General features: G+C 39.9%; 1 protein-coding gene across 1 annotated transcript in view; it reads right to left on the bottom strand.

The window, feature by feature from the left end:
• Cth (Cystathionine gamma-lyase) overlaps positions 1 to 15,381 on the bottom strand; it is a 42,240-nt gene that overhangs the window by 11,656 nt on the left and 15,203 nt on the right. Inside the window, exons 2-3 of the mRNA XM_089465327.1 lie at positions 9,962 to 10,158; positions 9,815 to 9,905 (exon numbers count right to left, since the gene is read on the bottom strand). Coding sequence (XP_089321453.1) covers positions 9,815 to 9,905; positions 9,962 to 10,158 — 288 coding nt within the window. The remainder of the gene's footprint in view (positions 1 to 9,814; positions 9,906 to 9,961; positions 10,159 to 15,381) is intronic.

Genomic DNA, 15,381 nt, shown 5'->3' with positions numbered 1-15,381 from the left:
TTCGCATCATCTCTCAATTTAACTTCATGGTCAAGCAACCGATTTTTCGCAAAAGACAAAGTTATATTTTCTTCAGACAACGTTTCAATAGCAGTTATGACTCCATTATAGCAAGGCGACAATGCCAACAATAAATGGCTCACTTTGTCCACCTCCTCAACCTTTGCACCCGATGCAATTAATTCGGTGATTAAATCGTCAAAAATATTGAAATCCCTAATCAGAGATGTGCCACTTTTTAACTTTAAAGACAATAATTGCTTTCGGACAGACAATTGCGACGCTATGCTTTTACGCTCATAAAGAGTGTCGAGATCAGAAAAAATTTTCTTCGCAGAATTTTCATTTGCCGCAAAGCCTAAAAATGCATCAGTTAGATATTCTATTATAATTGCTCTGGCCTTACTGTTCTATCTTAAAAATCTTTCTCTGTCCTCTAGAGGAGCATCACTATCCACGACACTAAGTAAACCTTGTTCCAATAACAAAGAACGTATTCTAAATTTCCAAATAGAATATTTTTCGCCGTCAAACGGCTTGATATTGCGCTTCACTTTTTCCATGCTGTTTCTTTTCCAAGAACTGCGGCGTCACTGATCTAGCTATGTTTTGTCTGTACACACAAAACTGTCTACTGCTCGCCGCGGAATTGCGACTCAATTTCTCTTGCGTAAATGTATGTATATTTGTATGTGTATACCTATATGCACTGCCACTAAATTTTATACATATGTATATTTATTTCGAACAACTAACAAAACTAATTATCTATTTATTTAACTTTTAACATCCGCCATCCATGGCACAAGATAGAAGCATGGGACGAAGCAATACTGCATTATTGCGACCCTGGACGTAAAGAATGCCTTCATTACAGCTAGTTGGGATATGATACTGAATGCGCTGTCACAACATAATATCCCAAAATATCTTAAAGAAACAATAAAGAGTTACTTCAGAGGAAGGACACTGGTATACAATACGTGTGGTGGTCCCCAAACTCATACAGTGTCAGCTGGAGTACCCCAAGGCTCAGTGCTGGGGCCTCTCCTATGGAATATCATGTACGACGGCGTACTGCGCTTGGAACTACCAGCAGGTGCGCACACCATTGGCTTTGCTGATGATGTAGCTGTCGTAGCCATAGGAAAGGAGCTCAAAGATACAGAGGATATGTGCAGCGAAAGTATCAATCAAGCGACATTGTGGACGAGAACGTAACAATGCTTACAGATGGTTGCAGATCCCACGCTGCAGGCCAGTCTATACATAAGTGACAGATCATATTACGGCACTTATGTATAGCTGTTGTAATATAAAAGAAGCAACAAAGTGTTACTATGTTGTGAGCGTGATACTCTTACTTATGTTGGGCATATGTCTACATTGATATATTGTATACACTACAATATTGTGAGCATATGCTTATACGACATGCAACATACGACAATTAAAATAACCCAACACAAGAAGCAAGTCTCTATCATTTATATTTTCATAAATTTCTTTAATACAATCAATATGTTTAGCATAAACTTATACACCAGATGATGGAGGGACATAAGAGCATGTAATAAATAATAAGCACGATGAAAGAGTTTATTTAACCCCTATAGCCTCTGCATCATGACGAAGAGGTAAACAATTCGGAGAGGACAGCAACTAACACCCCACCCCTCCCTCAACACATCGAACGTCTATAACAAGTCTATAAATAGTGAAATTACTTGAAAGGATCTCATTATGAATATTATATCTTAACTATGTTTCAGTGAAAATGAAGAAGGTAAGTTCACTGAAATAGGAGTCGATCTACTATGATTTTTATACACTGAACCCATTGAAAATAGGAAATCAGGGTATAATGGTTTTGTTGGGCTCAGCAATCATCGCTTCATTGTAATTAAGAGTAGTGACACTGACCAAACAACACATAGACTAGACAACGTTTTTCCACGCCACAAAATCTGTCTAGCAGGTCCCGGCCAACTTCGTATTCAGTCGGCTTGGTATTGGATAGCTCGGGTAATGAAAGATAGCATGACGAAATCAGTGCGCTTTAAGCACGCAAACGAAATGGTCATGTGTTCGCTTTGCGTTTTTTGTCTTACTCTCCCTCTCTCTCTCTCTCTCTCTCTCTCTCTCGCTCTCTCTCTCTCTCTCTCTCTCTCGCTCTCTCTCTCTCTTACTCTCTCTCTCTCTTTCTCTCTCTCTCTTTCTCTCTCTCCCTTTTTCTTTCTCTCTCTCTTGCTCTCTCTCTTTCTCTCTCTCTCTCTTTCTCTCTCTCTCTCTCTCTCTCTCGCTCTCTCTCTTTCTCTATCTCTCGCTTTCGCTCTCGCTCTCTCTCTCTCTTTCTCTCTCTCTCTGTCTCTCTCTCTCTGTGGGCTCTCAAATCATGAAGCTCAGCAGCGCACAAAAATTTAAATTTCTTCGCGACGGTCCCAGCTCTTTCCTTTTGAGTAAAGAGTATACCGAAATCTTAAAATCGTTTGCGACATTCATGCAAACAAAATGTTAGCGTTTTGATATATATTTATGGGAAGGGTATGAATGCGTTGAGGCGCATAAAGAATATGATCTCGCGACGGGCATGCACACCCACAATTGTAGTCCCTTGCTACATGTATGAGCATTTGTGACCTGCGTGCGTTACTCTAGCTGCTTGTAGCAATTTTAAGGCCCAGCATTTGCATACTTACAATATTCCATGCATGTCAAACGGGACTGTAACTGATGATTGACGAAAATACTGAGAAAGAATTGAGTTTCGCGACGCACGCGCACTAAAGCACATACACGACTGCGGAATACTCATTCAAACATAATTTAGTAGGTTAGTTTAGCTCTAATACTGAAGAAAATGGTTCCTAAAATGAGCTAACGGTACCCTAACTGCAAAACTTGAATTGTTATGCTCAAAAAATGTTAAAATTACAGGGTATTATTCGATATGCACCGTCCATAAAGAGACGTAAAAATTATTTTAGGGCCATCGATAGAGGTACTTATTAGTAACTTAACTATCCAAGTTTGAAGCTTCTATCTATTATACTTTCTTTTTCTATACTAAATCTTTTTTATTCTATTTTTTTCTTTTTTATATTCATTCACGAAAGTGAATTAGTATATTGATTTTGTACAATGTCCGTCTTGCTGTCCGTCCGCCCGTCTGTCCGTATGAACGCAATCTATATCGGCGCTATTGAAGTATAATAAATCACTTTCGTGATCACTTTCGTGAATGAGTATAATAATTATATAATATTTTGGTCAGTTCGAGCACCTGAATCCATTAAATTTTGCAAAAAATAGGACATATCCCTTATCAAGGGAAAGTGTACTCAGAAATTGCCTCTTCTTTGATTTTCTTTAACTAAATTGTTATTTTGCGTTTCAATAGAGTCTAGAAGTGGTCTTTGGTATCTAATCTTTGGATATCATGGATGTATAGGGAGCCAGTTTAAAGAAGGAATACTAATATCCTTAACAAAGCTAAATATCACCCGAGCTATCATGGTAAATAGCATTATCCTGCTACTAAAACAAGTAAGAAAGCTCTAGTCGAGACTACTCGACTACGAGATCCCCTGAACCCTTGGACTAATAGCTATTTCAATCATTTTTCGCGTCTTTCAGCTTACACAAGAAACAGGCACACACACACACACACACACACACACACACACACACACGCACGCACGCACGCACGCACGCACGCACACAAAGGCATACATACACACACATACACACACACACACACACACACACACACATACAAGCATAAACACGCATGGGCGGCAGTGAGCGCTTACTATGAGAACTTAATTGCTTAATAACTTTTTTTGTGGACGTACGATCTTCATGAAACTTTCAGATTATGATTATAACATGGATAAGCATGTAATTGCTAAAGCACAAGTCTTTAATATTTGAAATACGCTTTTTACAAAAGTGTGGGTGAGGGGGTGAATTTAGAGGTGGCGGGTAAATTTTAACAAAAACCGAAATTGCATATAAGCATATATTAAAAATTTGGAGACTAATTTTTAACTGGTTTTCGATAAGGTTTTTATCGATAAAAAATGATCGGGATGAGTTATCGATTTTTAATGATAAACTTGATATCCGCGCTGTAATTACGGACATTTAAAAAAAAATTGGAAGCTGTTATATCTTCTGAAATCGACGCGTTCATACATACGGACAGACGGACAGGGTCAAATAAACTCATCGAAATTGTATAAAATGCATATAAGTATACATAAAACATTTGGAGATTATAGCTTTAAAGATGTAGGAGATATAAATTTATTACTGGTTTTCAATAATGTTTTTAAATGATAACAAAATAACGGGGCACGTTGTCGATAATTAAAAGAGAGATCGACGCTGATCAAGAATATATATACTTTATGGGGTCTGCCACGCCTCCTTCTGCCTGTTACATACATTTCAACAAAACCATTATACCCTGATTTCCCATTGAAAATGGGTTCAGGGTATAAAAAGCTTCGCCCATCTGCAATAAACAAACTCTTAGACCTCTATAATGTACTACCTGACACTAGCAATATCCCCAACAATGTATATAAATTTTTACAAATATGAATACGTAAACAGGTCTAATTGACCCTTTTTACAAAAATTGCATACCAAAATTACCCGAATTGGCCCTTCTTAAAAGGAGGCATCCATTAGATGTCATAAAGCTTCAAAATTGCTATAAAAAGTAGTGTATAGTGTAAAAGTAAAAGGAAGTGCACTTGTCACTATAGTTGACACTCAACTTCCAAAACGAACGGTGCTATCGAAACGAGCCAAAATTTATAAGACTGTGGCTGAAACAAGTGCTACAATGAATGTATCTTCTGAGATCGATGCATTTAAACATAAGGACAGACGAACGGACAGGGTCAAATCGACTCAGCTCGTCGCCCTGATCAAGAATATATATACTTTATGGGGTATGCCACGCCTCCTTCTGCCTGTTACATACATTTAACAAAACCATTATACCCTGATTTCCCATTGAAAATGGGTTCAGGGTATAAAAACATAGATAACAAGTAAAAAAGCTCTAGTCGAGAGCTCCCGGCTACGAGATCCCCTGAACCCTTCGAGCAATAGCTGTTTCAATCATTTTTCGCGTCTTTCTGCTTATACAAGACACACACACACACACACACACACACACACACACACACACACACACACACACACACACACACACACACACACACACACACACACACACACACACACACACACACACACACACACACACACAACACACACACACACACATCATGGATATGTATGTATTTGCCAAAGCACAAGTCTCTAGTATTTGAAATACACCTTTTACAAATGTGATGGTGAGGGGGTGAATTAGGGGTGGGGAGTAAATTTTGACAAAAACCGAAATTGTATAAAATGCATATAAGCATACATTAAAAACTTGGAGACTCTAGCGTTAAAGGTGTAGAAGATATATATTTATTACCAGTTTTCGATGCTTTCAATCGATAATAAAATAAAGGGACAAGTTATCGATATTTAAAGCAAAACTCGATATGCGCGAGCTATACACGGACCTAGGAAAAAAATTCGAGTCTCTAGCACTTATATCTTCTGAGATCGACGCGTTCAAGCATACGGACAGACGGACAGAGCTAAATCGAATCAGCTCGTCACCCTGATCAAGAATATATATACTGTTACATACAATGGGTTCAGGGTATAAAAATTAAAATATAGTGATACACAGAATTTTTTAAAAAGTTCCATACCAAATATCCTATTGATATTTTTTTCAAAACTTAAAATATGTATCATCGATACGATATTTTAGCAATATTCGACAACCCGATTTCATAGTCTGACAAGTAAGAAAGCTCGACTACGAGATCCCCTGAACCCTTCGAGAAATAGCTGTTTCAATCATTTTTCGCGTCTTTCTGCTTACACAAGACAAACACACACACAAAAACACAAACAAACACACACACACAAACACACACACACGCATACACACATAGGTACGCATATACATACACTCACACAAGCACCCACGCCTAAACACGCATGGGCTGCAGTGTGCGCTCACTATGAGAACTTAATTGTTTAATAACTTTTCTTGTGGATGTACTTTCTTCATAAAACTTTGAGATTATGACTATAAAATGGATATGCATGCATTTGTCTCTAGTAGAGGCCTGCATGGGTATGCTTGCTTGTGGTCGTCTTACAAATATACTGATACTTGCAAGTGTTTGAGCATACCAAGCATTGCTTCAAAACGAAACGAATGGTACTCGAAGTCGCCAAGTATTCTGTTTTACTTTACTTCTTACGCTTTAAGCATAGTAAAACAAAAACCTTGACAAACGAAATGAATCAAAACGAAAAGCGAGTAACGTCAAAAAAAAATCGTACGGTACTTTTACTGCACTTTGAGCGCCGTTGCTGAGCAAAAATCAGGCTAGAATTGGCTAAAAATTGAAAATAAATGCTAGGATAGCAACCTAGATTATAAAAACTACCTGATATGTTTAGAAACTAACATTTTTTTCTTTTTTGCTGAAATGCAAAATGTTTTTTAGTTTACTCAGTAATATGCTGCAATATTAAGTATTATACGAACTTGAAAAGATTTATGATTGCTAGATTTATGGCTATAGGCTATAACGAATTTTTTAGTAAATAGCATAAACTGGCATCACTAGCTGATAGCTAAAACGAAAACAATACTTGAATTATGCTTTATCGTTTCTATCGTTCGTTGCTTCCTTTCTGTACAAGCATCTTCATTCCGAACTGTTCGGTATGTGAGCAATGCTCGTTTTGTTTCGTTCGTCCACGATGCTTGGGCTTACACTATTTGAACAAAACGAAACAGTGTGAAACCAAGCACTACCAAGACCCGGGTGTCTCGCTTAGCGTTTGAGACGTATTTATGCAGGCCTCTAGTCTCTACTATTTGAAATACGACTTTTACAAAGGTGATGGTGATGGGTTGAACAAAGGGATGGGGGGTAAATTTTAACAAAAATCTAAATTGTATAAAGTACATATTAGTCTACATTTAAAATTTTGAAGCTCTAGCTCTAAAGGTGTAGGAGATATAATCACTAACCAGAGAACACATAGACTAGACATGTAGAACAAACTTTTTCAACACCGAAAAAATGCGCTGAAGAGACCGGACAACTTCGTATTTGGTCGGCTCGGTCTTCTGAGGCTCAAGCAGTGAAAATAAGGCAGGACAAAATCAATGTGCTGCGACTGCTGCCACGAAATGCACGCATTACCAAATGAAGCACGGCTATGCGCTCTTTTTCCCTTACTCACTCTCTCCCTCTCTTTATGCTCTCCCTCTCTATGATCTCTCAAATAGCAGCAGCGCACAAAAATTGAAAATTGAAAATTGTTCGCGACGATCCCAGCTATTTCCTCTTGAGTGAAGGGTATACCGAATCATAAAAGCATTTGTCACGCTCATGCAAACAAAATGTTAGCGTTTCGATGGTTATTCGTGGGAAGGGTAGGAAAGCGTTGATACGCATAAAGAATATGATTTCGCGACGGGCAAGTACACACACACTTGTAGTCCCTTGCTACATGTATGAGCATTTGTGACCTGCGTGCGTTACTCTTGCTGCTTGTAGCAATTTTAAAGCCCAGCATTTGCATTTGGTCGGTCTTACGGACTATCATAATCACTTTACACAGATATACTATGTATGAACATACATATGTACATAAGTACATTTATATATTATTATTGCTAATCATGTTTATAAATGTTTTTATATCCGTAAATAATTATATATAATTAAAATTATTTTATACACAATTTCAACCGAAAAAATTATTGTAAAACACTACTAACTTTATTAAATGCTTTGCAATATATGAAATACACATGTCATATTATACTCAAGCTTTACTCATTATTGTCAAACATTTCTAATTAAGTCATAATGGCCTATTTGATAGTCACCCTACGATTCAAATCATACAAAATTTGCAAACTACTAAATCCAGAGACAATTAGCTTGCCATCCCATACAAGCATACACATACACAAATGTATGTATGCATGTGCTCACTTCACAAGGCAGACCAACGGCAAATTTTGGGCTGATGATAGACGAGAAAGAATTGAGAATTGAGAAAGAATTGAGTTTCGCGACGCACGCACACAAAAGCACATACACGTAGCAAGGATGTAAATGTGTGTGTGCATGCTCGTCGCGAAAATGTATTCTTTCTGTGCACAACAGCCTGTGCAATTGTAAAGCCAAAAATTTGTTTTTGGCGCTTTTATTTAAATAGCTGACTATCTAAAGCTGACTAAGTTATTTTACTTGCATATACCTTTATATGTATGTACATATACATATGAATGGGTGCTAGGGATCGAAAATCGCATCCCATTTTGCCCACATAGGCAAACCCACAATCATTGAAATGAAATCAGGTGCTTAAAGATAAGCGTGAGTTACCCGCCAGTCCCTATACCACACACATACATATGTGTATGTGGATGAGTTACTCGCCGGCCACAGTGCCACAGAGTTTTGGGAAGTGCACTTGTCATTTTAGATAGTCAGCTATGTATTTAAATAAAAGCGCCTCTTCCATTAAAACCCAAATTCGTTCACACCATTAAAAGTTGAGATAGGTCCACGCCAATGTTCATCTCCGAAACATACAAACAAAGACATACACACACGCACATAGGCATACAAATGCTTCTACAAGTGATATCCCATAATTGTGAGCAGCACATCCCATGCGTACACACAATCAAATATATACATACATATGTATGTGAGCACTTCACAAGATCGACCAAATGCAAATGCTGAACTGTAAAATTGCTACAGGCGTCAAGAGCTTCGCACACAGGCATACAAATGCTCCTAGTACATTTAGCAAGGGAGAGTGTGTGTGTGCATGCCCGTCGCAAAATCATATTTGTATGGTCACCAACGATTTCATACCCTTCTTAGAAATAATCATGAAAACGCTAACATTTTGTATGAACGTGGCGAACGCTTTACAAAATTCGGTATACCCTTCACTCATAAGGAACGAGCTGAGATCGTCGCGAGCAATTTTCAATTTTTGTGCGCTGCTGCTATTCAAAAGACCATAGAGAGAGACCATAAAGAGAGGGAGAGAGTGAGTAAGGGAAAAAGAGCGCATAGCCGTGCTTCATTTAGTAATGCGTGCATTTCGTGGCAGCAGTCGCAGCACACTGATTTCGTCTTGCCTTATTTTCACTGCTTGACCCTCAGAAGACCGAGCAGACCAAATACGAAGTTGTCCGGTGTTGAAAAAGTTTGTTCTACATGTCTAGTCTATGTGTTCTCTGGTTAGTGATATAATTCAATAACTAGCTTTCGATAAGGTTTTTCATCGATAATAAAATAACGGGAGTAATTATCGATATTTAGAGAAAAACTCGAAATGCGCTTGATATACCCGGACCTAGGAAAAAAATTTCAAGTCTCTCGCTCTTATATCATACACACGGACGGACGAACGGAGGGACGGACAGGGCCAAATCGACTCAGCTTGTCGCCCTGATCAAGAATATATATACTTTGTGGGGTCTGCCATGTCTCCTTCTGCCTGTTACATACTTTTAACAAAACCATTATACCCTTATTTTCCATTTTCAATGGGTTCAGGGTATAAAAATGATATGTGAATTTTTATATGGAGTAATTAATTTTGGCAGCGGCTTACTTAGAAATAGTTAATTATTATGCTAATAAAAATATAATATTTAAGTGTAACATACCTTAGTTTCAGGCTTAATGGCAGACTTAAGTACATTTAAATTAGTAGCATCGACAAAAGTTGCCGAAATTCCTAGCCTGGATGCCACTTGTCTAAAATTTTTACAAAAAACTTTTAGATAAATATTTTGATACAAAATATAACTCACCTTATCAGTCGATTTGTTCCCCCATACACATCATCTCCTATTACAATGTGATCACCACTGTTGAGCATAGTAAGGACAGCAGTAGTAGCACCAAGACCAGATGAAAAAGTTAAGCCATACTTTGCATTGTCCAGAGCTGCTAAGCAATTTTCTAATACATTTCTTGTGGGATTCCCACTTCTCGAATATTCATACCCCTATAAAAAAAAAAAAAACAATTTTTATAAATATGAGCGTTTTAGATGTGTATTAAGTAAGCACTAGTCGAGACTCTTCGACTAGGAGATACCCCGAACCCTTCGAGCAACTGATAGTTATTCGCTTCTTTTCTGCTTATACAAGAAACAGCATAAGCACATGCATACGCACACACAGGCATACGCACGCATAAACACGCCAGTGTGGGCTTACTACACGTTCTTAATTGTTGAACAACTAACTTGATGGACTATCTTCATGAAAATTTCAGATCGTAATAATAAACAGTGTTGCCAAATCAGCTTTTTTCCCGTTAAATCTCGCTTTTTTGAAAAGCCGATTGCGGGAAAAATTCCAAAACAGCGGGCAGCGGAGATTCTGGATTTTTTATAGAATAATTTGCTTTATTTCCGTTTTTTTATTCGAACAAATTTTCATATTTTGTGTGGATAATTCGTATCAAGAATGAAGTTTTCTTTATTGTAGTTAAATTAAAACCAAATAGTTCAGTAATTCAATTTTCAATGAAGGAACTATGCAGTAATAATATGATAGCGTGTAGTGCAAGAATTTATGGGTTTAAGGTTGCCGACCACACTAGAGAAAAATGTTGATTCCTTTTCATGCATATATATTTTTGGAGAACATTGATAGTATTGAACCCCAATATAAGAACATCTACCCAATTCAGTAGGAAGCTACTCAAGACGTTACAAACTTTTGAGTTGAGAAGCGTGTTCTAACGGTTTGATAGGATATAAGAAATTTAGGAACTTGGACACTTTTGCATTGCTTTTTTTGCCAATGCCCAAGTAGGTAACATTTTTCGTCAGATCAATACTGTGATGCTTAACTCAATTTCAAGCATCAGGTAAAACATATATATTATAAAACTTCACAGATACGGCTTGCGGTGGTTGAAGAAATGATGCCATAATTATAAGCTGCTAAAAATATATTAAAATATCAATCAAATCAAAGCAAAAAACATCAGCTTTTTTCCGATTTTTTTTGACAAAATTTCGGCTTTTTTTAAGTATCTTCCAGAGAACTGCAAGTGTGTAAATTTTTGCCACCTTACACTCAATAAAATGTGTGTGCCGGTGCCACTCAATACTGGTTCAGCAATTCATAAACACACACTTATAAATAATTGTATGAGTGCCGCTCATGTAGGCAATATCTTGCTGTCACTCACAACAATGTGTCGTTTTCTTTTTGCTTGTCACCCAAGTATTTTTCGTCAACGCTTGCCGGTCCCACTTACACTTACAGCGAACGTAGAAAAAAAGCGAGGGTGTGAAAAGAGCAATGAGTAACAAACAGAAGTAGACAAAACACATGTATGACACCCAAGTGTTTTACAGGCACCATGGTGTGTGTGTCAAAGTAACGGTTGTTTTGATTTTGCACTAGCTCCTTTCTTAGCTTCCTAGTTTACTCCGTGTTTCATTTTGTTAATTAAATGAATGCACTGCAGCATTATAATGTTTATTTAATATATTAAATGAATGTAAAAAAGTTATTTTTGATTACAATATTGTTTTTATACCCTGAACCCATTTTCAATGAGAAATCAGGGTAAAATGGTTTTGTTGAAATGTATGTAACAGGCAGAAGAAGGCGTGGCAGACCCCACAAACTATATATATTCTTGATCAGGGCGACGAGCTGAGTGGATTTGGCCCATGCGTGTTTATGCGTGGGTGCTTGTGTGTGTATGTGTTTATGTATATGTGTGAGCATGTGTGTGTGTGTGTATGCGTTTGTGTGTGTGTTTTTATTTTATTATTTTTTTTATATTCATTTATTGACAAAATTATATAACAAATTGCAAGTTGCGTGGTGGCTAGGATAGCGCGCGGTGCTTGCGGGACGGCCGTAAAGCATTGCTTCGCAAGCACTATGCGCCTTAGCCTGGGACAGCTCGTCTTCTCAGTCGCTCGACTCTGCGGAGCTCCATCATCACCGTGGCCGCGAAGGTGCTTGTTAGTTCCTCCGATTCCAGCATGGCGTTGACTAAGTTATCCGCTCTGATGGAGCGGCCCACTGCCTCTTCCAGACGACGCCTCTCCTCCAGGAACCGTCCACATTCGAAAAGAATGTGGTTGGCGTCTTCCACATGCCCTCGCTCGCACCAGGGGCACTCGTCAGATTCCTCGTGGCCAAAACGCTTCAAATAGCTCAGAAAGCATCCATGACCCGAGAGGATCTGCGTAAGGTAGAAGTTAACCTCACCATGTTTGCGGTTAACCCATGGTTCAAGCTCCGGGATGAGCTTGTGCGTCCACCGCCCTTTAGCTGAGCTATTCCACCTTCTTTGCCATCGTGCGATGCTGTTCGCCCTGACAGCGTTGAGTCGCGTAGGCCCGTGCGAATTCCGCTCCACGGCTTCGGCGACCAAATACTCCAGTGGCACCATACCGGCTATGACGAGCGCCGCGTCATCGGATATAGTCCTGAAAGCGCAGCTGACTCTGATTGCGCTCAGCCTGTAGATCGCGCAAATGCCTCGGCTGTAGCTCGGCGTTGCCATCGCTCTTGCCCATATTGGCGCAGCATAGAGGATGACAGACCTAATGACGCTCATTGGGAGGAGTCGTCGTTGCTGTTTAGGTCCCCGCGTGTTAAGCATGATTCTCGAGAGAGCTCTACAAGAATCAGCTGCCTTTTTATGCACATATTCTAAGTGCTCGCGGAAAGTTAATCTTGTGTCTATCATGACACCAAGATATCTTATCGCCCTCTTTGACGCAATGGTGACGCTGCCGATCTTTATATTGGCAGTTTCCACTCTTTTACGACTGCTGACTAGTACAACTTCGGTCTTGTGTGCCGCTAGCTCGAGCCCAGCTCCTGTCAACCAGCTTCGTATGCGATTGATACTTTCGCTGCACATATCCTCTGTATCTTTGAGCTCCTTTTCTATGGCTACAACAGCTACATCATCAGCAAAGCCAATGGTGTGCGCGCCAGCTGGTAGTTCCAAGCGCAGTACGCCGTCGTACATGATATTCCATAGGAGAGGCCCCAGCACTGAGCCTTGGGGTACTCCAGCTGACACTGTATGAGTTTGGGGACCCTCACTCGTGTTATATACCAGTGTTCTTCCTCTGAAGTAGCTCTTTATTATCTCTCTTAGATATTTAGGGATATTATATTGTGACAGCGCATTCAGTATCATATCCCAACTAGCTGTGTTGAAGGCATTCCTTACATCCAGGTTCGCGATGATGCAGTATTCCTTCGTCCCGTGCCTCCATCTGGTGCCTTGAATAGCGGAAGTGGCCAGACCGACAACTTTGTTAAGCGCGTCCGTTGTTGACCGGGCCTTCCGGAATCCAAATTGGTTTGGTGACAGGCCTCCGGCGCTTGCAATCGCAGTCTCCAGAGCAGATGAATTTCTCAAACACCTTTCCCATGGTGTCTAAGAGACAGATCGGTCTGTACGAAGATGGCTCATCTGGTGGTTTGCCAGCCTTGGGTAGCAATACCAGATTCTGGGCTTTCCATTTTGCCGGGAACGTCTCTTGGATCAGGCATTCGTTAAATAATTCGGCGAACGTACTTGGGTGCAGGGCGAGGGCTAGCTTTAGCGCACGATTTGGGATCCCGTCCGGACCTGGAGCTGTGTTGGTTCTAAAACCTCGGAGAACTACTGATATTTCTTCCTCTGTAACTAAAACAATTTCAGTGCTCGTTGAGCCCTGATCAGCAGACTCGGACTCAGGGGCGTGAATGGAGCTTAAACTTTCTGGAAAGAGTGTTTCCACAATCGATTTAAGCTCCAGACTATCCGTAGGCTGCACCTGTCTACCTGCGTATAGTCTTTTAACTACTATCTTATACGCCCTGCCCCAAGGTTCATATTCGGCTGAGTCGCACAACTGTAAAACACATTCTCTTTTGCTTGCCCGAATGGCCTTCTTCAGCTGTCTTTTAGCTGCCTGGTAAGCTAACTGTTTCTCAACAAACGTTGACCTACCGCGAGCCCGTTGGTAGCTTCTTCTCGCCTGGATGCGTTTGCGATGAATGTCACCTATTTGCGTATTCCACCAATACGTAGGCTCATGTTGTCGCGTGAACTGCTTGCGGCGTAACATGCTGCTATTGCAGGCACTCTGTATTTGGGCTACCATTTGGCATGCTCTGGCCTCAGCATTACCAATTGTACCCAGAGACTGAATGGCCTCTGAAAAGACCGCGGGATCAAAAGTATCTAGCCGATACGACTCCCTCCACAATGTTGACGCCCTGGCAGGTGGCTCACCTATTGTGAATAGCTATCGCATGTGTATAGCTATCGCTATGTGTATAGCTATCGCAATGGCTCCATGTTGCTCCCCGAATTTGTGTGTGTGTGTGTGCGTACGTGCCTGTGTGTGTGTGCGTGTTTCTTGTATAAGCTGAAAGACGCGAAAAATTATTGAAATATATATTGCTCCAAAGGTTCAGGGGATCTCGTAGTCGAGCAGTCTCGACTAGAGCTTTCTTACTTGTTTGTTTTCTATTTGTTTCTATTGTGCACGCATTTCCATCAGCACGTACGTAAACAAGTACGTGAAAAACAACTCAACCGAAGCTGTGCATAAAAAAAACCTCAACATCGGCCACACACACACACATTGTATGCCTCAATTTTTGTGTATCTCTTTTCACCCAACTTTCTTGCGACGCTCAAGCGTCGGCATATGTCACACACACATATGCAAAAGAAATACCAACTCACTTTTGCAGCTAGTGTGCACAAACACTCAAATATTTTTGTGAGGCGATTTTTTTTTGCGGTGTTTGAAATCACCCGGGTGTCAAAATCACCCAACATTTACCCGGTGCACCTTCAGTACCGGTGGCTTGTTGCAGTTCTCTGGTATCTTCCCACTAAAAACAGTTTTTTTTTGCTCAACCAAAATTGGCAACACTGATAATAAATTTAAATGAATGCATTTGCCAAAGCACAAGCACTAACCAGAGAACACATAGACTAGTCATGTAGAACAAACTTTTTCAACACCGAAAAAATGCGCTGAAGAGACCGGACAACTTCGTATTTGGTCGGCTCGGTCGCTTGAGGCTCAAGCAGTGAAAATAAGGCAAGTCAAAATCATTGCGCTGCGACACACTTGTAGTCCCTTGCTACATGTATGAGCATTTTTGACCTGCGTGCCTTACTCTTGCTGCTTGTAGCAATTTTAAAGCCCAGCATTTGCATTTGGTCGGTC

Source organism: Drosophila arizonae, chromosome 3, assembly GCF_054131065.1.
Source record: "Drosophila arizonae isolate 15081-1271.41 chromosome 3, UAZ_ARI_1.0, whole genome shotgun sequence".
Lineage (NCBI taxonomy): Eukaryota > Metazoa > Arthropoda > Insecta > Diptera > Drosophilidae > Drosophila > Drosophila arizonae.
The sequence above is the reverse complement of the archived record's forward strand: the minus strand, read 5'-3'. Positions and strand labels throughout refer to the sequence as shown.